Below are 27,153 nucleotides of genomic sequence, written 5' to 3'. Positions count from 1 at the left end.
ACCACTGCCCACAAATCTATTTAGGACAAAACCTCAACATATATTTGGACAGGCTCTAGATTTAGGCTGTCAGCCACCTGAAAACACTTCACATCCAAATGTGTAAACTGAAGTATTAAGATCGGCAAACAATGCATACATGTAAACCTGAAACCAAGTACCAAAGAACTGTACATGCAATTGAGACTTTCTCCTAATTCATACCCTGCTGCTAGATAAGTTCTAAGGTGCGGAGTAGTGGAATGTTAGTAGAAGCAGCCTCAGCAATAAAGCCAAATGCTTATAAATGTAATACTCATTTCTTACATTTATGCCTACCACTGTATAAAGAGGCAAACTGTGAGCACAACAGTCAGTTTGAGAGTAGAAATACATTTTAGTTTTACATGTATATAGCATTTACATATGTAATATCACAATGTGAGCTAATAATGTGCAGCCAGATTACCAAAAAATACCTCAAAAGTTGTATACTACTTCCTTTACAGTTACTGTTTTTTTTGGATCTGTGCAAGGCTCTGCAAAGGCCTAAGTATTAAAAGAAATGTTCTTTTTGTATCTCAGTTTGCCTCACCTACCAAACATTTAGTTGTTTGCAGATCACTGCTGTTTTACACTTACTGATGAGAAAACATGTCAAAACACTGCAAGTACAGTGTATTAAAATTGTCTGGATCAATTCCTATGCATATTATACGGAGAAAAGAATGGTAGGCTGCTCAGTCAGGATATAAATTCATACTCAATTGTTGCATACATAAATATTTCCAGGTTATTCTTTCTCAACACTCGTAATTTCTTTGCAAAATAATGCGCAAGACTGAGCATTATGTTATAGTTACAGTACAATATACAGGATTAAGGCTCAAAACTAAAAGAACACTATAGAACATGGCATATGGAACTCCATCTGCATGATATTGAAATTCAGCATTAAATTGTAAAAGGCAGAGAGCGTATGTTAACAAAAGTGGAAATATAAAGCAATTGGTTACTGCCTGGAAATATTTCAAAATACTGACACTAATTAAACTTGCAAATGTCCAGTTTTTGACCTAAAACAACTTAACATCACTGTTCTTCACAGCAGAGACCTGAAGGAATGAAAGGTGCCAAATGAAAAGTGGAGAACTGACTCTCAAGGTAAAATATTAAAGTTACCTATGAAAAAAGCAGTACCAAGCAAATAAAATAAAAACAACAGTTGAAACTTTAACAAAACAAACAATTTAAAAGCACACACAATTTCAACTAGAGTTCTTCCCTTCACTTCTCAGCCCAGTCGCTCTCAATCACAACATTTCAGACAAAAACAGCCCTTTGAAAAGTGTGGCATGTTTGCCTCATGCCCAGCTTAACAGGGTGCCCTTGAAGAGTTTGGGGGAGAAAGGGGATTGACTTGATCCTGTGATGTTAAAATTCTTAAGGTTATTGCAGGTGGCCTTGACAAAAGAGACCTCTGATGTTGTGGTTGATGCAAAGTCCATATCTCTGCCTTTCATTTGAGGAGTGGATAAAAAATATATTTATTTATATTTATATATAGATAAATATATACGTGTGCAAACATATTGCAGTATTTGTATTTCACTCTCAAAAAGGTGTCCTGAACACAATGCTCAGAGTGGGTTTTGAAAGGAATGGTCCGTAGAATATTGAAGAGGGGAATCAGAGTATTTAATGATGCAGTAACATTCCATGGTTCCAAGAGTAAATGCACTCACACTACACGGTATATCCATGAATATCCACGGGTTGTGAGATACCATCCATCACACTGTCCAACAGAAGTCTATGTTAAAATAATTACTCCTCAGTAAGTTCTCTGTCTATGTCCATGTATGCTTCATCAATGTAGCTGATAATGGCACAGGGTGATGTCCGGTCAGGAATGAGCAGCACAGAAACAGTTTCTTTCCAATAGCTAAAACTAATACATGAACTCTGTTGAAAAAGTAGAAGAAAAAACATTTAATTAGCTGAAAAAATTCCCACTGACAGCTCTTTCCATTTTTAATGCAGCACAAAAATATACAAAACCAATCACTCCTTTAGCGTCACAGCCATCCTCAAACTGTAAAACAATGAATCTGGAAAAGGTCTGAAGACTTACACTTCGTCATCTTAACGCCTGTGAAACTGTGACAAAGGGCTGTGTTACCGTCTCAGAGAGGCTCCTTTTTAACTGTTAAAATTTAATAAATCCTGGTCTCTTGAGTTTGATACAAACTACTTCAGCTTCATTAAAGCTTGTGGATTAATTTGCAGGAATGAATCATTAACTTGAAATGACTTGCTCAACAGAGATATTTTCGGGCAGCTCAGACTGTTGAATTCAATTACCAAACTGACCAGAGTCGCGAAGCAGCAAGAAAGACTCTAAGAACTTTAGATTTCACTGGGACTATGTGATCATTAAAGAAGTGCTTTACAATAGTTCTAAGTTTTTTCTTTGTAAAAAAAAAAAAGCATCAAAAGTTTACATGTGAAAGAAAGTAATTTCGTCATCACATTTAACATTTGTCAGATGGAGGGTATAAGCTTCTACAATTTTTAAAGTATGTTGACTCATAAAGGTCTCATTACAACAGGCATTGTTTCGTTTGTGTGACTTGCGGGTCAGTATTTGAGGCATAGAGAAAAAACAATATCATCTACATTGATATTTGTATCAAAAACCTGCGAGCTGACTTAATACGACCAATCAAGTACATCCGTCACCAAAAACATTGAGGAAAGCCTCCTTGCCCAATATAAATACCTTCTGGTACTGGATGTGCACACGCATGGCTGAGGCCTGTTTTAACGTAAGTGTGAAAGAGCATTCACACCTTCTGGAACAAGACTACAGGCCTATGGTAACTGCTATTAATTTATACATTTGCAAAAAAACAAGGGTAAGGCTGATATGCTAAACCAGGAACCTGGGGCAATAAATTAAGCTAAAGCAAGAATGTTTCACTGTAGACTTATTCAAATGACCAATCTTTGATTACTTTTGTGGATACAGCCGCTATCCACAAAAGATACATAAAACAAAAAGATATACAATCTTAAACATTTAGTGACCTGAATAAAGACTTTGTAACCCAACTATAATAAGTGAAAATCCGAACTATTTACACAATTTCGCAGGTAGAAACTTCAAACATTTTAAGTGATAAAGTGCTCACAAACGCACAATTGTCAATAAGAATCAAAAGTGAAAAGTGCATCAAATATAAATAGACATGATTCTGGAGACCTTGATGATTTCAAGGCTGGGGGGGGCAAAGGGTAAGCCTAGATAACATCGGGAGTCAGCGATGTTTTAACCTCTGGGTAACAGGAGGTCATTATTAGAACAACAGGATGAGAAATGAGCACTAATTATCTAACGTAGTAATTAATACATAATTACAAATCTGGTTGGGCAACAACAACCAATGGGTGGAATACAAAAATTACTTGATTTATACGCTTCTGAAGAGAAGAGGGATGGAGCCAATCCAGGGAAAACAAGGAACTTGTTATAAGTAGAATAAATTCTGTTGAAAAGTGAACAAACAATGAATGTAGGCAAAATAAGGGGGGGTGCTTTGAGGAAGGAATTAATGGCAGTCCCGGAACATGAAGGACCTACCTATGGAGCATTCCAAGGAGAAGGGATCGTTGTTACAGGCCGACTGGATCAGGGTTAACCAATAAGGTGAATCATCTAGGCTGAGATTGAATCTGAAACTGGAGCCTGCTAGTGTACAGAGCATATTTCCTTGGACCACCATTAACTCCTTCCTCTAAAGACCCTTCCCTTTTTCCATTAGCACTTTTTTCATGTTTGTGAGCACTTTATCACTTAGAATTATTGCAGTTTCTACCTGTGAAATTGTGTAAAAAATTGTCCTGGTTTTCATTTATTATGGTTGGGTTATGAACACTTTATTCAAGTCACAATGTTCAAGATTGTATATCTTTTTGAATTATGTATCTTCTGTGGATAGTGGTTGCATCCGCAAAAGTAAACGAAATATGGTCATTTAAATAAGTCTACGGTTCATTTCTATATGGCACATAAGTGTCTAACGCAGTCCCATTATAGCCCCATACACAGGGGATCTGGGGTTTTAATGTCTCAGCTAACGATAATTTAACTGTTAGTAGCAAGTGAGAAATCAATTTTCTGATTGGGGAAAACAGTAAACACAAGCCCTCCTAATCTACATCCCGCAATAGCTTCTAAGCTTTTCTGATATACTGTAACAAATTAAAAAGAGACAATTGAAAGTCAAATGTGCTTTTTTATTTAAACATTTGATTATGGTCTATTTGGTACCCACAGAGGTGGATTTTCTTGGACTCTGGACTCATAAGAAAATAGAATTTATTGTAATTTATGAAAAAGCAAGTGTTTTTCTGCACAGTAAAAAAAGGAAATTGTAAAAAACAAACTTCTGAGTTAATTTAGCATGCCAACTTAGAGAAAAGATTTGTAAAGGAATAAGGCAACATAAAAAGGCATTTCAAAACAGTACTTAAACTTTTCAAGTAACTCTGTGCATTCATTACACATAATAAGAAATACTGAATGTTTTCTTATTTATCACTAGGAAAAACTGATAGCCTAGCCTGAAATGTTTAGTTCTGTTATTGTAGAAGCCAAGCAATTGTTAGATAAGTATCTGAGTACCCCTCCTCACCTTAGATTAGATGTGGACGGGGGAAAAGTGAAATAAGTAAGATTGGGCAAGATGAAACAATGATACCACTCCAGAAAGAATATGGGCAAGTCATCAAGGTCAAAACCAACTTGTCACGAAGAAACGAAGTATAAGATAAGAAAAAGATACATACCTGTGACTACAATCCTCTAGCATTTGTAGCCTTCACATATTCACATGCGTGAATTATTCCCAGACACTAGGCTGGGAACTCACTGTAATCATTATCATAGCATTGTTTCAATGCAGCAAATGGCTTTGAAAACAAAAGAACAAATCTTCACAGGTATTAAATAGCCCATCCACCTCAGTATATGACCAAAAGTCCAATCAGGTGGAGGGGCTCAGGGCTTCAACTGACTAGATTTTCCTAGGTTGTTACAGTGTACTTAGTAGCCTTATGAACGGGGATCTTCCAGAGATTCATGTGCTTGAATATATATATATATATATATATATATATATATATATATATATATATATATATATACACACACATATACATATATACATATAAATCATGTTTAGTTCTGTTATTGTAGAAGCCAAGCAATTGTTAGATAATTATCTGAGTACCCCTCCTCACCTTAGATTAGATGTGGACGGGGGAAAAGTGAAATAAGTAAGATTGGGCAAGATGAAACAATGATACCACTTCAGAAAGAATATGGGCAAGTCATCAAGGTCAAAACCAGCTTGTCACGAAGAAACGAAGTATAAGATAAGAAAAAGATACATACCTGTGACTACAGTCCTCTAGCATTTGTAGCCTTCACATATTCACATGCTTGAATTATTCCCAGACACTAGGCTGGGCACTCACTGTAGTCATTATCATAGCATTGTTTCAATGCAGCAAATGGCTTTGAAAACAAAAGAAAAAATCTTCACAGGTATTAAATAGCCCATCCACCTCAGTATATGACCAAAAGTCCAATCAGGTGGAGGGGCTCAGGGCTTCAACTGACTAGATTTTCCTAGGTTGTTACAGTGTACTTAGTAGCCTTATGAACGGGGATCTTCCATAGATTCATATGCTTGATTATATATATATATATATATATATATATATATATATATATATATATATATATATATATATATATATATATATATATACACACGCTGACGCTCCCTCAGCGCACCGCACAAGCCAGCACTCCCCAGGAAGAAGAACGGACAAATCCGGTAATCTGTGCAGCAGAGTTTTTTAAATATTTATTTCATTGCAGTGTCAAGGGTGCCGCGATCCGACGCGTTTCGGCGATCCTGTCGCCTTGCTCACCAGATACAGATATAGATATAGATACACACACACATCACAGCTCACTTGTTGCACCAAGTACGAGATCACTCGTGTATGGGTGCACAGATGTGGCGGTGCCTGCCACAATATCTCCGCTCCAATCTCCTTTGTGAAAGAAGAAAAAACGGCACTCATGAGAGACGTTTCAGTATTATTTTACTTCAATCCAAACAGACGCGTTTCGGCGATGCCTTCCTCGGTGTTTACAGACGCACCGGGTGGCCGCCATTTTATATACTTACAATTCATGTTATTTCATGGTTTCAAAGAAAGAGGACTTTTTCTGCGGTTCTAATATCGTTGCCATTTTGACATAATGTTCCAAACAGAGATACAGCGCCTCACAAGCTTTCATTGCACTGTTAACCCATTATTCAACCGCATTATACCACTGCGGCATATTTATACCCATATTATACATTCATTATTCTTTTTCAGGCATGTTAGAATTTCGCATACATTTTTTCAAAATATTGCGTACTAGCTAGATTAATATACCTTTAACGGGTCGTTTTTTGCCGCGTATCGGCTTATGGTCCTTTCTCTGTATCCAGTATCCGACTACTGCAAAGCCTTACAGTGAACTTGAATACATGATTTAACCAAATTACAAAATTAACCACATTGATTATGGAACCGCTTTGAGACGTTTTGCGGTGGATCGGCTTAGGTCCCCTTTTCTTCTATTCATTTAAAACTCATCTTATATTCAACTAACATTTACAACTATACACCAGATATTTATACCCCATCATTCATCCTATACTTTATGATACTATGGTATGCAACCTGATAAGTTCATGTCAAACAATGATCTCATGTCATACACATCTCACATTTTTCACTATATAATCACTCAAAATTGCTATATTGTAATCAGAAAAATTTGCATTCCTACTTCTCATCGAGACCCCAAGCCAAAGTTAGACCAAAGATCTTGGGTTCTCTCAGGTTCCTAAGTGTGACGCCAGTTCCTCCCCACTATTGAAACCCTTGGGGTACTTTGTCTGACAGTCCACAATGTAGCGTGACTCTAATCTCCGTAGTTTTTTTAGGCTATCCCCCCTCTTATATTCTCAGGAACATGATCGAAGCCATAGAATCTCAATAGATTTCTATTGCTTGCGTGCTTCTCTGCGAAATGCCTCGCCACGGGATACGCTGCATCTTTATTCGCAATTGCCCTCTGATGTTCTAAAATGCAAATTTTCAGTGGATGTACAGTACTGCCTATGTAGCATAGATCACATGGGCATATTAGACAGTATACTACATATGATGTTGTACATGTCAAAAACTTTTGAATCGTTTTTTGCAGTTTCACCCCTGGAATGCTGTATTGTAGGACACTTCTACTGTTCGCACAGGCCTTGCATCTCCCACACGGGTAAAACCCTTTCATTTCTCTAAGTCCACCCATCTTTTATGTATCCTTTTCAAAGTAACTCCCTACCAACTTATCTTTCAATGAACTGGCTTTTCTGAAGGTCACTAGCGTATATTTAGGAACGTCTTCACCAATGACGGTGTCTGTACCCAAAATATGCCAATTTTTCTTCAACATTTGTTTTACATGATTCGCCTCTGTAGAATAGGAAGTTATCATCCTGAACTTATTTGCATTAGGACTTCCCTTTGCCTTTTTCTGTTATGATTTAGGGAGGAGAAGATGTTTTCTAGGAATAGCCCTTACCTTTTTCAAAGTATTCTCCAGTAACTCATGATTCTAGCCTCTTTGTAAAAATCTGTTTATACATTCATTGGCTGCTTGCTCTAAATCACAAGGGAGTGTGCTGTTACGTATTAAGCGCAAAAGCTCACCATAAGGGATGCTTTGCACCAGTTTTGGAGGATGGTTACTTGTGGCATAAAGAATGGAGTTCCCCGCAGTGCTTTTTCGATATAATGATGTATTGATTTGCCCCTCCATCACAAACACCTTCAGGTCCAGGTAGTCCACTGCCACTGGACTCACTGTCCCTGAAAAGTGTATATTCACCTCATTGTTATTCAGGTCACTGATGAAACCCTGAGCTGTATCTGAGTTGCCTTGCCATATTATGAATAGATCATCAATATAACTATACCATTCCACAAACCTGCCAGTCTCATCTCCAATAGTGTGGGTCCTGGGCACCTGCTCCTCCCACCAGCCAACGAACAAGTTCGCATAGCTGGGGGCGAAGCAGGTGCCCATTGCCGTCCCTGAGGTCTGTCTGAAGTATTTGTCTTCGAATAAGAAAATATTACTAGTGAGGCAGAACCTAATAAAACCGAACAGCATTGCATTATGTTCTGCAAAACGCAGTTGTCTTTTATTTAAGTAGTACTGCACTGCTTTTAGTCCATCTTCATGTTCGATACAAGTATAAAGACTTGTTATGTCCTAAACCATTAGTTGATAAGTCTGATCCCAAGTGATTTCAGAGATCTTGCCCAAAAAATCCTTAGTGTCTTTCACATAAGATTTCAAATCCGCCACAAATGGGAAGAGGAAATGATCTATAAATCTAGACATGTGTTCCGTTAAACAACCTTGCAAAGAAACTATCGGCCTACTTGGTGGGTGCACATCGTCCTTGTAGAGAAATGTGGCTCAATGGTTAGAGCGGCAGACCCTGATGCAGTAGTCTGGCCAGGACCAGGGTTCAATTCCCACCTCGGCGGGTCTTGGGCTCAATTTCCTCGGACCTGACAATTCTCGCCTCGGTGCCTATTCTAATCATGAGTCCCACTCTGCACCTCTGGGCAATAGCTTGCTTAATCTCTACAACGGCCCCAACAGCGCTGAGGATGCCTGACTTCACATTGGGGGTGCCCAGGAGTGGGCTCCTCACAGGGAAAGGCCAGGAAGGGTTCCTCGGCGGTATTCATACAAGCGCCGAGATGCCTACGGGTAGTCGTGCGCTATTCAAGTGCGTAATCATTTCATTTCATTTCATTTCGGAATGTGATAAAAGGTAGCAACAATGGGGTTGGGACATCTCAGATACAAATGTTCTTCCGGTCCCAGCATCATTCTTCCATTCCAAAAAGTCCTCTTTCTTTGAAACCATGAAATAACATGAATTGTAAGGATCTAAAATGGCGGCCTCCCGGTGTGTCTGTAAACACCGAGGAAGGCATCGCCAGAACGCGTCTGTTTGGATTGAAGTAAAATAATACTGAAACATCTCTCTTGAGTGCCGGTTTTCTTCTTTCACAAAGGAGATTGGAGCGGAGATAGATATATATATATATATATACATACATATACATGTTATGTTATGTTATACAGTTTATTAAGCGCTCAGCTGCCCCAGCAAAGGGGCGTCCCGGCGCTAGTCCCAAGTAAAGAATCATAGCTTGGGTAGAAAAAAACAAACAAAAAAAAAACGGAGAGACACTATTTCTCCGGAAATAGATATGTTTTAATGGCTTTTCTAAATTGCAGCGCATCCTTTATCTCTCGAATCTGGGCAGGGAGTGAGTTCCATAGCTTAGCCGCCAGGAACAGACCTCCTGCTCTAATGCGCTTAAACCGGGGGACTACCACCAGATTTTGTCCTGCCGACCGCAGAGACCGCGAAGGCATGTACAGATTGAGCAGTGGTCTCAGCAATTTAGGAGTGGATAGTCTAATAATTTTAAAAGCAATACACAAAGTTTTAAACTGTATCCGCTGAGCTACTGGAAGCCAATGAAGTTTCCGGATAGTGGCCGATGTAGGACTAAAACGTGGCAACCCTATTAGTGCTCTAGCAGCAGAATTTTGGATATGTTGAAGGCGGGTAATTTCCGCCTTATTGGCACCAATAAATAGAGAGCTGGCATAGTCCAGCCTGGAAAGTACAGTCGACTGAACAATTAATTGTCTGGTGGCGTGGTCGAAGAATTTCAAAACTGGCTTAAGGCTGCGTAAAATGCCAAAACACGTGGCAGCAACCTTTTTCGTTTGGGCACAGAAACTGAGCTCTGAATCTAACCAGACTCCCAGATTCTCCACTTCATTCTTCGGTATCTGGGCTGTCCCCAAAGAGGATGGCCACCAATGGTCGCCCCACAGGCCCACGTTTCTACCAACCAACAACACTTCCGTCTTAGCAGCATTTAATTGGAGACAGTTAGCTGTCAACCAATTAGCAACGGCTGCCAGACCTGCTCTGAACCTGTTATAGTCCATGGTGAGACCTTCCGTTAGGGCAACCACTAGCTGCGTATCGTCAACATAGGAAACGATGTTAAGACCCCATGTTTTAGCGACCGCAGCCAGTGGTTGAACATAAAGATTGGAAAGGGTGGGGCTTAAGGCTGAGCCCTGGGGGACACCCTGCTCAATAGGACGCGCCCTAGAAAGGAAGGGGGGAGTGGAAACACAGAATGTTCTATCGGTCAGGAAAGAACGGAACCAGGCAAGAGCCCTATCCTTGATCCCAGCCTCTTCTAGACGGTGGAGAAGGATCTGGTGAGAGACAGTGTCAAAGGCGGCACTAAGATCCAACAGGACCAGTGCCGCCATTTGACCATTTTCCATAGTGGAGCGAAGGTGCTCTGTCACAGCCAGGAGCGATGTCTCCGTGCTGTGACCAGCCCGAAACCCATGTTGGGTGTCATCCAGAATGTCACCTGCACTCAAAACGCTGGTAAGAACCGAGTTCACATGAGACTCCGCAATCTTCGCCGCCCAGGGTAGCAAAGATATGGGCCTGAAGTTTTCTGGATTTAGTGGGTCTAATGTGTGTTTTTTAAGAATAGGTGACACCCAAGCCTGCTTCCACCTGGCTGGGACAGTAGCCGTAGAAAATTAGTTGTTGATAAGGTTCAGTAGGGGAGGCAGGCAGTGGAGGGAAAACTCTCTAAATTGGGCAGGTTTTAAAGGGTCTGCTGGGGAGCCAGATTTAATCTGTCTAGTAAGCTTATCGAACTCTTCTCTAGATAGTTCGGGAATAGGTGACATCTTAGAAATTAAACCCGGTAGAAGACCAGGAACAGGGTTATCTTGTGGCATATATACATATATATATATATATATATATATATACACACACATATATATATATATATATATACACATATATATATATATACATACATATACATACACACATATACATACACATACATACACATACATACACATATATATATATAAATATATATATTCCTGTACAGAGCTTCTCTCAACTGGCAGTTTCTACGGTATGGATGTTGGGGCAAAAAAATGTTACTACTTAGATCCAGGTACATTATAGATCCATTTATTATAATATTACATTCATCAAATTATCTTACACTTGTGTCAGTCAATAACACCATGCATATAGCTATTCCTAGGGATTTCTATATCTTCAACTGGTCATACCATTTAAAATCTGCCTCCTATCATTGCTGTTTTGCAAATGTTTTCTAACTTTTCTTCAAAGACTGTTCTTTTGTTGCTGTGACATTCATGTCTATGGGGAGAACCAAGTTTGTTGGAGGTGCAGCGTCCAATACTATTCTGCGCTCTAAATCCCCTCATTGGCAATTTCAAACCCTTTTTCTGTCCTACACAACAACATGGTAGACCCAGAGCAGGTTATATACCCCCCTCTGATGGGGGCGTCGACACCTACACCTATATCTACTTCTGCTTCACAGTCCTCACTGTCAAATGGAAAAAATGCATCTAAGCTAACATCTTCCTCATTGCGGTCTTCTACTAAGCGGGCTAAAAACAACCCTCTTTCGCCAGCTAATTCTCCACCACCAATATCTATAGAGTCACTCTTAGATGAGATACAGGCTCTTAAGCCCTATATGGAGAAAACAAACATACGTTTGCAAAGCTTAGATGATAAGTGGTCTACTCTTGACAGCAAAATCAATTGAATGGAATGACAAGTGGAATCTCTACAAACATCCTCTCAGCAGATTCATCCTATGAAGGCAGAGATCTCTCAACTTCAAAAACAAGTGGAGAACCTTGAAAATCGCAGCAGACGTAACAATCTGCGAATGTATGGTTGAGCTGAGAGATATGAAGGTTCCAATCCTATTTCTTTCTTTCAGACTTTTCTTCCATAGATCCTTGATTTTCCTGAATCCCCATAATTAAATATACAAAAAGCACATATACTTGGTCATTTCCCTCTTGCTCCATCTTCCTCGTGCAAACCAAGAGGTGTAATATTATACTTTCTAGAATACACTGACATGTTGAAAGTTTTTCAGGCAGTAAAATTCAAACGTCGTATTTCTTGGCAAGGTTCCCAGTTATTTTTCTCACAAGATTATGCTAAAGTCACGGCAGACAGAAGGAAAACTTTCTTAGCCATGCGATCAGCATTACAAGACTTAAATGCAAGATTTGTTTTAATCCATTCTTGCCTTTTTAAAGTGACTTATAGAAATAAAACAACCATTTATGAAGATACAATTTTGCTTCAGTGATTCCTCAACAGCTGTAAAGAGGCCATGAAGTTTGCAAGATCGTCTTCTACTTGATAATAATTTTATTATGCTAAACGTTGTTTATGCTGTTTTTACTAGTTTCTAAGACCTCCCTTAAATAATTGTCATTCTTCCCTTATGTTTCTTATCAGGTGCTGTTTCTCTGTTCCACCCATTGTTGTATAGTCGTCTGGATTGTTTCTCTCCTCGTTGCTTGTCCCGGAAGCTTTGAATGATTGGCCCGTCTTATCTTTGTGGCCTCAGCACCCTCCACTCATGTTTCAGTCTTTGGTATGTTTCATTATTTATTTTATCTATCATTTCTATCCACATTTTTACCTTTTCATCTATCTTTCTTTCCTGCCTTCGTCTTTCTCTCTTTTATCGCATCTTCTTTCATTTCTTATCTCACTGTTTCTGTTTGAGAGATTTACTTTCTGTTATCCCATCTATTTCAAGTTTTCTAATGACTATGCTGTAGTTTCTTCTATTTCTCTCTTACCTTTTGGTAAATGGCGTTACGTGTTGTTTCCTGGAATGTTAAAGGATTGTGGAACATCTATTAGAGACAGAGTACTTACCCATGTATCTAATCTTAAATCAGATATCATGTTCTTACAAGAATCTCGGAAGTTTTAAAGCTTAAACGTCAATGGGTAGGGAATGTTTTTTCCTCTCCAGGTACGGGCAAAAGAAACAGGTGATGGTACTTTGTCATAAAAAGCTTAATGTTTCCCTTCTTTCTCAAGATCCCGTTGATGAAGGTCGTTGGCTGATTGTCCTTCTTAAAGTTAATAATAAACCTATTTATTTGTTTAATGTGTATGCACCTACTAAACCTGACCATTTCTGGATGACCATATCTACTCTATTGTTGTCTATTTCTACACAATATATTAATTTTGGTGGCGATTGTAACTTAGTCGTTGACCCTTATATAGATCGTACATCCTAAGCACCTTTTATCCCTTCTCTAATGCACCAACACTTTACCACGTTAATTACTCACAGATCTCTTGTTGATTCCTGGAGATGATGTAATCCGCAATTATGTGAATATACTTTCTTCTCACCTACTCACCTTTCTCAGTCTCATATAGATTAATTATTTGTCTCTAAATCTTTAACACAATACATATTACAGGCAGATATTGGTTCTATATTAATTTCTGACCATGCTCCGCTAATTTTAAATTTAGAATTGCTCCCTATTACTATGACCAATAAAATATGGCTTCATTAATTGATCAGACTGTTACCTCTACTTTCGAAGCTTTCATTACTGAATTCTTTAATCGTAACACTGCCCCAGTTCTATTGTTCCCTGTTGTATGGGATGTTTTTAAAGCTTCAGCTAGAGACTTTATATCTTATGTTGCTGAAAAGAAGAGATGTAATTCCCAAAAGGCACTTGAAATTCTTAAACACATCAAACTTCTAGAAACACTCTATACTACCACTAATTTTAAATCCGACCTTAATAATCTTATTATACAAAAATGTAAATATAATAAGTTATCTACAGAAAATTCTAACTCCTACCTTCTTAGAGGTAATGCCCGCTATTATGGAGGCCAAAATAAAGCAGGCAAACTTCTTGCTTCGTACCTTAAAATCAGGAAAGAATGTACGAATATTGATTATGTTTTAAATTCGGACTCGTCTTCAGTGATCAAACATTCAGATATTCTAGAAGAATTAAAAAATATACTACTCTCTATACCCCTGATATCATTCCGGACCCTGATATACAGAATTATCTTTCTTCACTACAAAAACGGTTTACTATTGATCTTGACTTTTCATCACTGGAGAGAGATAGTTCTGTAAAAGACATCTCTCATGCATTAAAACTCATCAGACTAGGGAAGGCTCCCGGTCCAGATGGATTCCCTGTTAAATTTTACTCCCACTTTTCTAAATCTCTTCTTCCACAACGTCATTATTTACACATTTCATCATAAAGTTTCAAGTGGGACTTTCCAGGAGGCTCTTGCCTGTCTAATCCCTAAAGGAAGTGACCCTCATTTTTGTAAAACTTATAGGCCAATCTCTAGTCAATTCGGACTATAAATTATTTGCTAAAATCCTTGCACTTCGACTAGATCCATTTTTACCTTCTATTATTTGCAAAGAACAATTCGGTTTTATTAAGGGTAGAAATATCTTTGACAATACTAGAGTTTTCTTTAACATTTCACAAATCCAACAAATGCTCCAATTCACTTGCGGCTATTTCTCTTGATGCGGAAAAAGCTTTTAACCGTACGGATTGGTCTTTCATTTTTCATACACTTTCCTGGTTTGGTTTCAGCCAAAAGTTTATTTCTTATATAACTTCATTATACACATTGCCAAAAGCTTTTATCTTTGCTAATGGTTCTATTGCCACTTCCTTCCCCTTGAAAAGAGGAGTTTGTCAAGGTTGTCCTTTCTCTCAGCTTCTTTTCATTCTTGCATGGGAACCTTTTCTTGCTAAACTTAAACAAAATAAAAAAATATTTGTTTTTCAAAATGGTAAAACTCATATCAAACTGAGTGTCTATGCAGATGATATATTATTATACTTATCTAATCTACAGTCTTCTCTTCCAGCATTTCATGTGGAAGTTAATGCTTTTTCCTTTCTTTGTGGTTACAAATTGAATCATAAGTGTGAAATCCTTCTGTTAGATTTGAAATGTTATTTGCATAATGCACAGAATCGTAATGCTCCCTTTGCTAGACTCAAACTCTATTCCGTGTTAAGTTAGCATTCATGGTGCCATCTTTATTGGAGCCATCTTGTTCTGTAACTAAGATCGAGCTTCTGTCTCATAATGCTCGCCTCCGCAGAAAGGCTGCCCCTTCGCCTCCAGCTTGTACTTCTCAAGGTTGAAGATTCGGTGCACTAATGAATGAACTATCAATTTTTGCATACCTTTTCTGTTAGATAGACATGTCCCCACATCTGAGAATGGTAGACACTGGCTGAACAGCCTTGGGGTCGAGATAGCTTGTACCCAGCCCTGTGCCATGGCTCATCCTTGTTTGCTTTCTTTGTTCACCATGGCCTGAGCTGGAAAATTCCAGTTTGGACGGGACTTTAGAGGTGTTGGAAATGTATATTTTGTGTTACCGTGTGGACAGGGGTCAGTCCCTCTGCAGTCATCTCAGGAGACTGGTCAGACTGGGCTCCACTGCAGCGTATTAGTAATAAACTAATTGGTTTGTATTCTCTACTGTCTGACCGACTCTTCCTTTATTGGGAAGGAAGAGGTGGTCGTGAGTAACCGGGGTGACCCTAATCGGGCCACTTCCTTCATTTCCTTTAAATGTTTCTGTTTTAAACATGACTTTATTTCTACGAATTTTACATGGAGCTCCCAAAAAATTAAATATTTGGGTCTTTGGTTTGCTCCTTCTATACAACATACTTTAGCTTTAAATATGACTCAAGTTCTCTCCACATTATCTAACTCCATTTCTAGATGGCATCCTCTGCATCTATCTTGGTGGGGTAGACTTGACACTATTAAAATGACGCTTGCCCATGTTGTCTTTTATACTATTTCTGCTATTCCTATCACTATTCCTTCATATTTTCAAAAAATGTATTCTATCTTATCTTCCATTTTATGGAATAAAAAGAACCACGTGTCCCTTGTCATGCTTCAACGCAATAAATCTTATGGTGGTATAAATTCTCCAGATTTTTAATCTAATCATAATGTGTTCCTCCTTAAACAACTTTCTAAATGTTTATATCTTTCAGTTTCGGATCTATCTCCACTGTGGAAGGACATTGAACTCTCCTTTCTTTCTTCTTTTTCACTCCAAGATTCTCTTTCATTTACTCATAAGACACATTACCTATCCTCACCTATACATAAAACTACTCAAACTTTTTCAATCCATGCTTATCTTGCACCTTTCAGACAGTGACCGATTTCTAAATTCTTTAACTTTTGCATACCATCTTGTAATAATCAACAATAAACCAATTTTTGGGAAAACTTGGCGGGATAAAGGTTTACTTTGGGTTTATCCACTTTACTCAAATGGTACTTTTCTTACCATTCCTGAAGCACAATTATTTTGTAATTTACCAAAATAATACTCTAATAAATTTAATATTTTGATTCAAATCATATCCTCTTCCTTGTCTTCATTATCTTCGATTTCTCCCCCTTTACTGTCTCAAAGCAATATTCTTCCAGTATTAAGTGCCCAATCAAGTGCCTCATATATTTACAAGTTCCTCGGTAAAATTCCAGGTCATAGAAATAAGACTAACATTGAATTACAATGGGAACAGGACTTTCACACCCCATGGTCTATTGCGTTTTTTGGGATAAGTTATGGTTAAAAATTCGGAAGACTTCAAGATCAGCTGGTACAACTCTCTTTTCTTTCTATACAACCGTCTTAGGATCACTCCAACTACTTTACATAAATTTAAATCTACAGTTGCCCCAAATTGTTGGTCATGTAATGCTTTGACGCCCTTTGTTGGAAGAAGTCCTCAAACCGCCATGAATTCTCTTTTTTCTACTTTTCTTTTCTAATCCTATATTACAGCTATTATTTCTCACATTGTTGATATGTTTTAATATGCATTATGCTCTCATGCTCCTTTTTTATTATAAATGAATGTACACTAGTGACTGTCGTCATTAGACCCTTTCCGCACTACCTTTAGCAGAAATCCATCTGCTTTTGTAATCTGAATTAAGAACCATGTGCTTTGAGTTTTCAACAAGTTTATTGGTATGACTTTTTTCAAAAATACATGATAAATGTTTTTCTTGTTTCGAAAGCAATCTTGGTTGCTTCTTTAGTATTCAAATTGCTCAATTTGCTGAGTTAAGTAAACTGAACTCCATTACTTAAAAAGGAAAATTCTCCTGTCCCAATGCATTTCGGGATACAATCCCTTCATCAGGGGCACTGCAAAACAATATAATAAACATGTTTAGCCTAAGGCCCTCGGCACACTGCGTGATTGATTAATTAATTAACAAAATCAAATTTACATTTTACGATATTCATCAACTGATATCATTTGCTACATGAAAAGACCCAGGGAGGAACCTCTTTTCGATGTAATGTTGTATACACATATAAACATTCCTGTGCTTATGAATACCTAAATTGCCTATATACCCAACTATGGAACAATGTTACCAGAAACTTTGGAGAAACATGAAATACCGTATGGTTCCTGATAGGAAAAGAAGGTGAGTTACTGAACTGCCCCAAGTTAGACGATGTTAGACAACAGTGGTTGGCACAAGAATAGTGACGAAAATAAGACAAAAATGAAACAAAAAAAGAAAAAAACTCACCAATAACGCTCACTGTCATATGGTGCTTAGAGAGAGTTCAAGACCTGAGGATCAACGAATATTCCACTTTACGCCTATGAAATTAATAATTGCACTGTGATTATAAAACGATCCTATAGAATGCGTGGAGGCAGAGTAAACTAAATAACTGGTTGTCATACCGTGACAACCACGAGGGATCGTCCCAAAATTCTTTTTTCCACACGCCTGCAATTAATCAGGTAACACAGAACCTTAGCTAACAGTGAGATCATTATTTTCCATTTATTTTCAAGCGATTGTTTCATTCGCGATTGTTTATTCAACAGCAATCCCATCGACTTAAATCGAAGATCACCCAACTAGATTGATCCTAAAATCAGGTCTTGAACTCTCTCTAAGCACCATATGACAGTGAGCGTTATTGGTGAGTTTTTTTCTTTTTTTGTTTCATTTTTGTCTTATTTTCGTCACTATTCTTGTGCCAACCACTGTTGTCTAACATCGTCTAACTTGGGACAGTTCATTAACTCCCCTTCTTTTCCTATCAGGAACCATACGGTATTTCATGTTTCTCCAAAGTTTCTGGTAACATTGTTCCATAGTTGGGTATATAGGCGATTTAGGTATTCATAAGCACAGGAATGTTTATATGTGTATACAACATTACATCGAAAAGAGGTTCCTCCCTAGGTCTTTTCATGTAGCAAATGATATCAGTTGATGAATATCGTAAAATGTAAATTTGATTTTGTTAATTAATTAATCAATCACGCAGTGTGCCGAGGGCCTTAGGCTAAACATGTTTATTATATTGTTTTGCAGTGCCCCTGATGAAGGGATTGTATCCCGAAATGCATTGGGACAGGAGAATTTTCCTTTTTAAGTAATGGAGTTCAGTTTACTTAACTCAGCAAATTGAGCAATTTGAATACTAAAGAAGCAACCAAGATTGCTTTCGAAACAAGAAAAACATTTATCATGTATTTTTGAAAAAAGTCATACCAATAAACTTGTTGAAAACTCAAAGCACATGGTTCTTAATTCAGATTACAAAAGCAGATGGATTTCTGCTAAAGGTAGTGCGGAAAGGGTCTAATGACGACAGTCACTAGTGTACATTCATTCATTCATTGTGGAGATTGGCCGCTCCTCCCCTCCCAGCACACCCTTGGATAAGTATAACAAGAAATTTCTTAAAAGCATAAAACTAATAAGCAAAAAGGAGTGCGTTTCACATCCCCAAATCTACAACCTTTTTTATTATAGCCATGTTGTTATATCATTACTTCCCTTTGACTTTTCTTTCTTTAGATTTGTTGTAACCTTTCTCATATATGCAACTATTTTGTTTTTCCTGATTTTTATTGTATTACTAGTTGATCTATAGTTAATAATTGCATTTAAGCCTTAACTGATTATATACGTTCTGTTGCATTCTTTCTTCAATGAAGGTTTCCTTTCAAACAAACAAAAAAAAGAGGGGAGGGAGGAGTGTGATCACCCCCTTCCCCAAGACCACTATTGGCCCCAGCGTCTCCACACCTGGGCCGTTTTCTGTTTTTTTTTTTTAGAGGGGAGGAGGCACGCAGCCCCTCTCCCGAAGCCACTACTGGCCCCACAGAACCACTCCCCAGGGCCAAAAATATATTAGGCGGAGGGGCCCATATGGGCCATGGGGATTCATCCCCAGGGGCCATACTTTAGTTATATGGGAGGGGGAGTGCATGGTTCCCCTCCGGAGTCTTAAGAGGACCCCGGGACCCTGTCTCCCATGGATCAATATGTTAACATTAGGGGAGAAATGGTGTGTGGCAACTCTCCCCCAGCCCAAATGGACAACGGAGATCCCATTCTCAGGGGCCATTCTTAAATTATAGGGGAGGGGTGCTTGGTCTCCGTCTCCAAGCCCAAATGACCCTGGGTATTCCATGCCCTGGGGCTAAATACATTGATATTAGGGTAGGGGGCACGTCCCCCCCTCCCCAAGCCCAAATGACCCTGAGGACCCCATCCCCAGGGGCCATATATTAAAGAGGAAGGGGGTGCATGGTCCCCGCCAAGCCTAAATTGGCCATGGGGACCCCATCCCCTCGGGCCAAACATAACATTGGTAGGCAAATGTGGGAGAGCAGGCAGGGTAACATAAGTGTGCTCCCACCTGGCGGGTGCATTTTTAAATCTAAGGCCAGATGGAAGTACACTTTTTTTCCTGCCTGGGGTCCTACGGGCAGGGAGAACCACTGTGTCTGGGGTGGGTTCCTCAGGACACAGTTAAAGAGCCAACGCAGGGGATGGGGTCCCCGGGACCTTGGAATGCTCAAGGAGGGTGTCCTTGTGCCCCCATCCCCTCTACTTAATGATTGGCCACAAGAGAGATGGGGTCCCCGGGGTCCATTTAGGTTTGTGGAGAGAGCCAAGCGCCCTCCCTCCCCTAAAAATAAAGTGCTTGGCCACAGAGGATGGGTTCTCTTGGGCCGATATCGGTTTAGGGAGGTGGGTCATACACCCCCCTCACCTAAAAATAAAATGTTTGGCCCTGGGGTCCCAATATGGTCGGGAGGAGGGCCGTGCACCCCTCCCTATATTTTTAAAGTCGGCCCAGGGGGAAGGAATGACTCAGACCTAAATTGGCTTGGTGGATTGGAGGGGGTGGGGGGGAGGTAGGTGAGTGGGGTCACTGAATCACCCTTGTCCAAATATGACAAAATAAATGGTGGGCCACCATTTTTGTTTTCTGTCTTGGTCCTGTGTGATTGCTGCAAAAAAGTGAGATATTTTTTCTATTTTGGGTGCAGGGACCCCCTAAACACGAACTGGGGGGGCAGGGTATCCCTACCCTGAAATATATATATTTTTTTATTGCCCATCAGGAGTTTAAGTCCCAGAATCCTATAATGGCTGCTGACAAAATCTTTTCTTCATGTTGCTGGCAGCTAACCAGAACTTTGCGCCAGCTGGAGAAAGATGGCTCATGGGTAAAAAAAAAACCCTGGGCCAATCAGAAGGTTCTATTTTTAAAAAAATTGGGCCTGAGAGTCCCTCAACCTGAACGGGTCAGATAAACAAATATTTTTGTAGCCTTAATTTTCAAAAACTGCTGAAAGGTTTTATACCAAATCACAACAACACACTTTATGGACGAAGATCGAGCTTCCTGATAAATTTGGTGTAATTCCGTTCAGTAGGTTTTGTGTTACTCTAACAAAAAAAGCAACTGTTGCCACCATGCCTCATGCTGAATGGGCCCAACTCTATGCTTTAAAGGTCTGCCTGCCTTAATATGGCTGAAAGAGATACAGGATGTTGTTATCCATTAGGCCACGTACTGTTTTGATAGCTGATCACCTTTGTTTGTGTTTCCCTAAGATATAACTGGTTGATCTTTTTAATATCCTTTGTTCTATCAATATAAAATTCTAAATATCTTTTAAAGTCTAAGGAATGTGGTGACCGTTCAGCTATTGAAGAGCCTAAATGCTCAATACACTCTTTAATGAGTTGTCCAAGGAATGCATTTAACTCCCACACTGTTGGATTTTCCTCAGCGGAAAATATATACCAAAAATCGACACATGAATTTTCACCACTCTTGCTGAAAATAAAGAAGATGCCATTGAGATTCCCAAGAACCTTGATACGGCTTCTAGATGCTTATGTAAGAACTGACTCAGCCAGGCCTAGCAGATAAGGTAGTACATAATGTGGATGCATGTAGTGTGGATTTATGTTGTGTCTTATAGCCCAAATACAGAAGGTTTTCCACTTCTAGGAGTAGGTTTTTATTTTGAAAATGGCACCTGCTGCTTACAGAAGCTTTCTGCTGGTTGGGGGGATATTCAAGCAACCAAAGAAGAAGTTACTTCAATCGGTAATGGCTAATGTGGTAGAGACTATGCAGCTGTAGATTCCTTACCTCTGAATTATCTCCAGGCATTAAACTAGATCCGGCAATGCTTTCTTGAGCATGCTAATATCGGTGAATGCGATAATAATATACGCCATAATATATGTACACATAATGTCAATACTGGTAAGCACAATGTCAATGTAAGCCATATATATACGTTTACATAACAAGCTCAAAACTGGTAAATATGACGTTGATATACGCCATGACAAATGTAACCATAATAATATTAATATTGGTGAACATGATAGCTATGACAGCCATGTTATATGTACACGTAATATCAAACAAGTATCACTGCTGTCAAATCCACCCATGATGACTTCCTAATAGAATAGAATAGAATAGAAAGACTATTTATATAGCGCGGTAGTTACCCTAAGGCGTCCTAGCGCTGTCATCACCCTCGAGCCAGAGATACGTGGCCAGACAGGCCATGTGACCCAAACACGATTGATACACTTAGCCTGAAGAAATATGCACAAACAGGGAAAACCCAGATCAATCCCACAGATAGGCAGCTACACCACAAAAGATCTGAGGAGATTGCTCCCAATAAAACACGTTTGCCTAAAGGCGCGCATACCCAAAATACCACAAAGTCAGATGCCACATGTTGATAGGAACATTCAGCCAATCAAAACATAGCATGTACACTACACGCAGTGATCACATGCTCCCCATGCCAGATATCTGGACACACACACTGGCCCTCAATGGGTCTCCACAAAGTCGAGAGCCACCTGTGCCCCCTTTTCAGATGATTGAATTTATGGTTCATAACTAGGCCTGGGTTTACGTGCTCTACAAGCATGTGTAGCCAAAAACTATGTGCATCGAGACAGTCTTCATACATGACTCTGTTGATGCTCTCCCAGGCCCTGCATTTAATGAAACCAACTTGTTGCTGTTTTGACAAATGCCTCTTGTCATTTCATTTTTTCAAGGAAAATTCATATCCGAGCAACATTTTGGCAAGCCAGCAAGGAGAGATTGGTTTATCGTGCCAGACTGTGGGTGAAGGACAAGGACCCCTGCCCGAACTGATTCACATCTGCGCAACAAGACTGATTAGCAGACTCCTTAATTGATTCTGATGAATCCACAGGGCGGAGGTCCGTTCGGAGGCTGCTGGCACAATGACTACATCTGATCATTAGTACCAGCATATGGTGTTTGGCAAACTAGGACAAGCGCGTAGATCACATTTACCCTAGTCAGCGCGCTAGGGAAGGGGAAGGTAGATTAGTTCGCTTGGATCGCTGGGTGTTACATAGATGATAAGAATAGGCCTTGGGTGTGATATAGGTCCACATTTTTATTTTCTTTGCTTGGTGTGACACAGATGGTACGTATAGGCCCTGGGTGTGATATAGGGTCACCACCTTGATCTTATTTTTTAGTACACAGGAGTTTCCTTAGGAACTGTTGGTTTCTAAACATTGACAGTGTCTGAAAGAGGTGAAAAGGTGTTTTTTTACTTGTCCCACTGGGCGTCACACAGATAGTACGCATGACCCCCTGGGTGTGAAATAGGGTGTAATTTAGACCTTAGGGACACATTTGGACCTTGGTGAATAAGTTGCAGCTCATGTTTGGCCATCGAGGCCCAACAATTGTCAGGTTGTTCCTTTTTTTCAATGCAAATTGTTGCTATTTTTGTACTGACACACTATCGGGCTCACTTAGATCCGAGTACAGCGCAGAATATTCCCTCTTCCTCAGGCAGTAGGCATTTTTTGCTGTAAATTGTTTTTGTTTTTATTTTCACTACTTTTTTTTTGGGTAACTTTTTATTTGCAACAAAAGTGTGTCGGTGCATAGCATTTTCATAATCATATTGGTGTACCCAAAACAAGAAACTAGCATAATCACATTCCATACAATATTGAACAGAGATTACATCACTTCGCTGCCCCATGTCAGCGCCCAATCCTCTATGTAATACAGCACTAAACCAAGAAAGTACATACAGTGATAAGATGAAATGATAGGGCCAAGCGGACACATGTTTTCTAGCTTGCCAGTGGGGAGGACTCAACTTCATCTGCTAGCCTGGCCATCAGTGTTTGCCTTTCACGCCGCAGCTCTACAGTAGGGGAGATCCAGATGTCACCTCTGTATTTATTCCACTTTCCCCATTTGTAATCCCATTTCCTGGGGCATCCTCATCCCTTAAATACTGCCTTCTCTGCTATCATTGCGCTGCCATGTCCTTGGCCCAATCGCTTAAAGATGGGATTGTGGCAACCCCCCATTACTGTGCGATTTTTACGTTTTGCGATGATCAACCCATCGAGGCCCACGCCTGCTCCGCCTGGGAGAGGTCAGTAGCCTCTCATACATTCAGGAGGCAGAGTTTGGGAGAGGGCCTCAGGGGTTTGTCACATGTCCTAGCAATTTGGCGAGTCACCTTTTCCAAATAATGTTGAATGTGTGGGCATTCCCATAGTATGTGTACAAAGGTGCCGATTTGGTTGCATTGTCAGAGACAGAGCGGATCAGGTCGCCTACCCAGTCTAAACAGTAGTTTAGCATCAAAGTAAACCCGGTGAAGGATTTTCAGCTGGATGAGTCGGAGTTTCATGGGAATGGCTACCTCTCTGGGAAGGCCAGTGTGTCTCACCAGTCTTCGTCATCTATACTTCCCAAGTCCGCCTCCCAGGCCATACGTAGTTTCTGCATCGGAAGAACACGATTATTCACCAATTTCTTCTATGTGAGGGAGATGGCTTTGTGGTTCATGGGATGTAATATCAGCTGGTCTTCTAGGGGGGGAAGAGTCGGGGAAAGGTATTCCCTTTGGTAGGGCAGTTGAAATAGCGTGACTTATCTGGAGATATCTAAAGGTCTCCGAAGGTGCAAGTTGGTACTTTGTCTGAAGGTCAGCAAATATGGCCAATTTCCCTTTCACCCTCATGTCCCCCACTGTGGTAATCCCAATAGTGTCCCATTTATCAAAACCGGGGCATTTGCTGAGTTGACCCAGTATATCAGGTTTCCAGAGAGGAGTTGCTTTAGTTAGACGGTTGTGCCAACCCAGCTTTCTCGTGACTCCATGCCAAACCTCAACCGTAAGGGCCGTGATACCAGTTAAGTTTACGGGGATTGCCATACAATGCCCTATTATAATCACCCTGCCCCATGAGGCAGTGATCTGTGCGGAAATTATGATTGCCGTGTGGGCCAAACACCCATCTATTCATTGCTGTCAGTTGGGAACCTTGATAATAGAGCCGTATGTCAGGCAACCCTATGCCCCCGTCGTACCATCCCATGGTGAGTTTGCTCATAGCAATTTGTGGTGGACGGTCCTCCCACAATAATCCCCGTACAACGCCCTCAATTTGGGAATAATAGGAGTCTGAGATAGGGTTAGGAGCATTCTGTAGCCCGTAAAGAAAACGCAGAAGCGCGAGCATCTTAAAACAGGGATGCACATCCCAGGAGAGTGAGAGGGAGAAATCTCCAGTGTTGGACGTCTGAATTAACTCCCAGACTACCTCCAGTATACCACATTAGAAGAAGCATCGTCCAAAAGCATAGGTAAACGCCCGATGAAACCCACACAAAGAAGCCCAAAAGTAGCCCAGAAAACCCAAACTGCCCAAAAAAAGGGTGTAAGCTAATCACCAAACTCCATTAATGACAACCTCATTACACACCACGTGCAGAGACCAGAGGGACATGCACGTGACAACGGAAACATCAGCATTACCGAAAAAGTCCCTAAAAATTGTTATACATCCACTTCTCTTCACATTGCACAACAGGTCAAAAGGAGACCCCCGCACCGATGAAATGACTTACATGCATACATTTGAAGGAAGCAGCCGGCAAAGTAAAGTACTCTCCCCTGCCATAGCGAGGGGAGGCACCAAAGTATCCACAAAATAACCCTAAACCGACCTAAACCTCACTATTTCCTAAAGTACTGCCACCTCCTTTCAGTACCCCCACTAAAAATGTACACGCATAGTGAAGCTGTAGAAAATTCCCCATAAAGAAGGCACAGGAATTTTCTGAAAACTGTCTAACAATATGTGTTTTTTTCAAGCTAACCTACAACCAACAGGTCTGCACTTGAGCCGCATTTGCACCATCGTTACAGCAGCGTGCCACCCCTTCAGCCCAAGCTTCCAACAGGACATCAACGAGGCCCAATTGCTCAACAACACGGACTGCAAACTGCCTTTACCCACACTTTTTTTACATACGGACTCTTTTTTGTACTGCACCAAACAAGACGCAACTGGTCGCCCAGGCGACAGACATCTCCCCTGGAGACCATCCCAAGGCCTACAAATGTTTTCAAAGTTATGTATTTATGTATTTTTGTAACCTCTATGTCTAGCACAGGTGCTCTTGTGCCCTTCCGAAGCCAGAAATATGTCTAATTTCATGGAGACTACCTCGACATTCTGGCAGCACTTGCGTAGGGATCTCTCCCACCTCACTTACATGTAACCGAACGCTAGCATTCCACACGCACTACACAGCACACTCCTCACAGCACACTCCTACACAACACATGGTATCAGCACATGACCACCGTGGGCACCCAAACCACAAACAGGTTGTGTTACATATGTTTACTGATACCCCATGCCGACAGGCTTTACTTATCCCAAGAGATAGCCCCTGAAAAAGCAAAATGTATCATCCATCTGTACCTATGTACGATTAGGGCCTATAAACAACCCAATAGAGAAGAACCTCATAGAGCAGTAGTAAACATCACCCAGTATGAGACCAACCCCACAGCACTATACCTTTTTACCGAAACTTAAAACATTCAAATCAAGCTAGACAGGATGTGCAGAAGGGGTACTACAGGGGAGGAAGTAGAAAAGAAGTCCTTAGAGGTAGCAAAAACACCGTACCAGTGCACAAATACGTCCGCTCCCACTGCCATTTGTGGGCCAAGGGGGGCCCTTAACATATTTAAGGTAGCCTTTCTTAATGTCAAATGGACCTCTGATATGAAATTCCAGTGCAGGGCCATTTACCTCAATGAATCTAGGGGAAAAGAGTTCCATAGGAAGGGGTCGAACACCAGCATAGATACTCCATGCCAGGAAATCTGGGATACCGAGATAAATAGGCACAAATTGTTGAAAGGGAAGGGGCAACCCCTAATTGTACGGGTACATACACTGTATTCTTTGTGTTTCGGAGGCAAAGGAACAATACCGCTTGGTACAAATAAACCCCGAAGCAATACTGCACCTGTAATGGGGCACCTCCACGTTGATGGATTACAACTGACAATGTGGCAAGTTTGCCTATGCACAGCTTGTCCCCGGAAGGCAGGGCTTCTGCACCCTCGTGAACCTACACACCCCAACTCTGGTCATCCCTGGAGAAAATCTGTCCGAGTTGTTCCAACATCTGCTACAAAGGAAAACAACTTGGTTGCATCCGATTAGAAGAACTGTAGACTATTTTGGCTAGGCTCAGTAGAAGGACATTCCGGAAAAAATAATACTTTTCAGACACTCAGGTGAGCGCAGGAGGGTCCAT

The 27,153-nt window shown here is 40.3% G+C and overlaps 1 protein-coding gene across 2 annotated transcripts in view; it reads right to left on the bottom strand.

Annotated features, from left to right (window-relative positions):
* Nucleotides 1-356: 356 nt before the first annotated feature.
* TRPC4AP (transient receptor potential cation channel subfamily C member 4 associated protein) overlaps nucleotides 357-27,153 on the bottom strand; it is a 766,986-nt gene continuing 740,189 nt past the window's right edge. The window contains exon 19 of one of the 2 annotated variants that reach the window (XM_078652243.1): nucleotides 357-1,944. In XM_078652243.1, coding sequence (XP_078508369.1) covers nucleotides 1,807-1,944 — 138 coding nt within the window. In that variant the 3' untranslated portion in view covers nucleotides 357-1,806. The remainder of the gene's footprint in view (nucleotides 1,945-27,153) is intronic. The other variant, XM_078652242.1, reaches the window with a different exon arrangement.

The sequence above is a fragment of the Lissotriton helveticus genome, chromosome 7 (genome assembly GCF_964261635.1).
Source record: "Lissotriton helveticus chromosome 7, aLisHel1.1, whole genome shotgun sequence".
In the NCBI taxonomy this organism is placed as follows: domain Eukaryota; kingdom Metazoa; phylum Chordata; class Amphibia; order Caudata; family Salamandridae; genus Lissotriton; species Lissotriton helveticus.
Note: the sequence above shows the minus strand (reverse complement) of the source record. Positions and strands in the feature narration are given on the sequence as shown.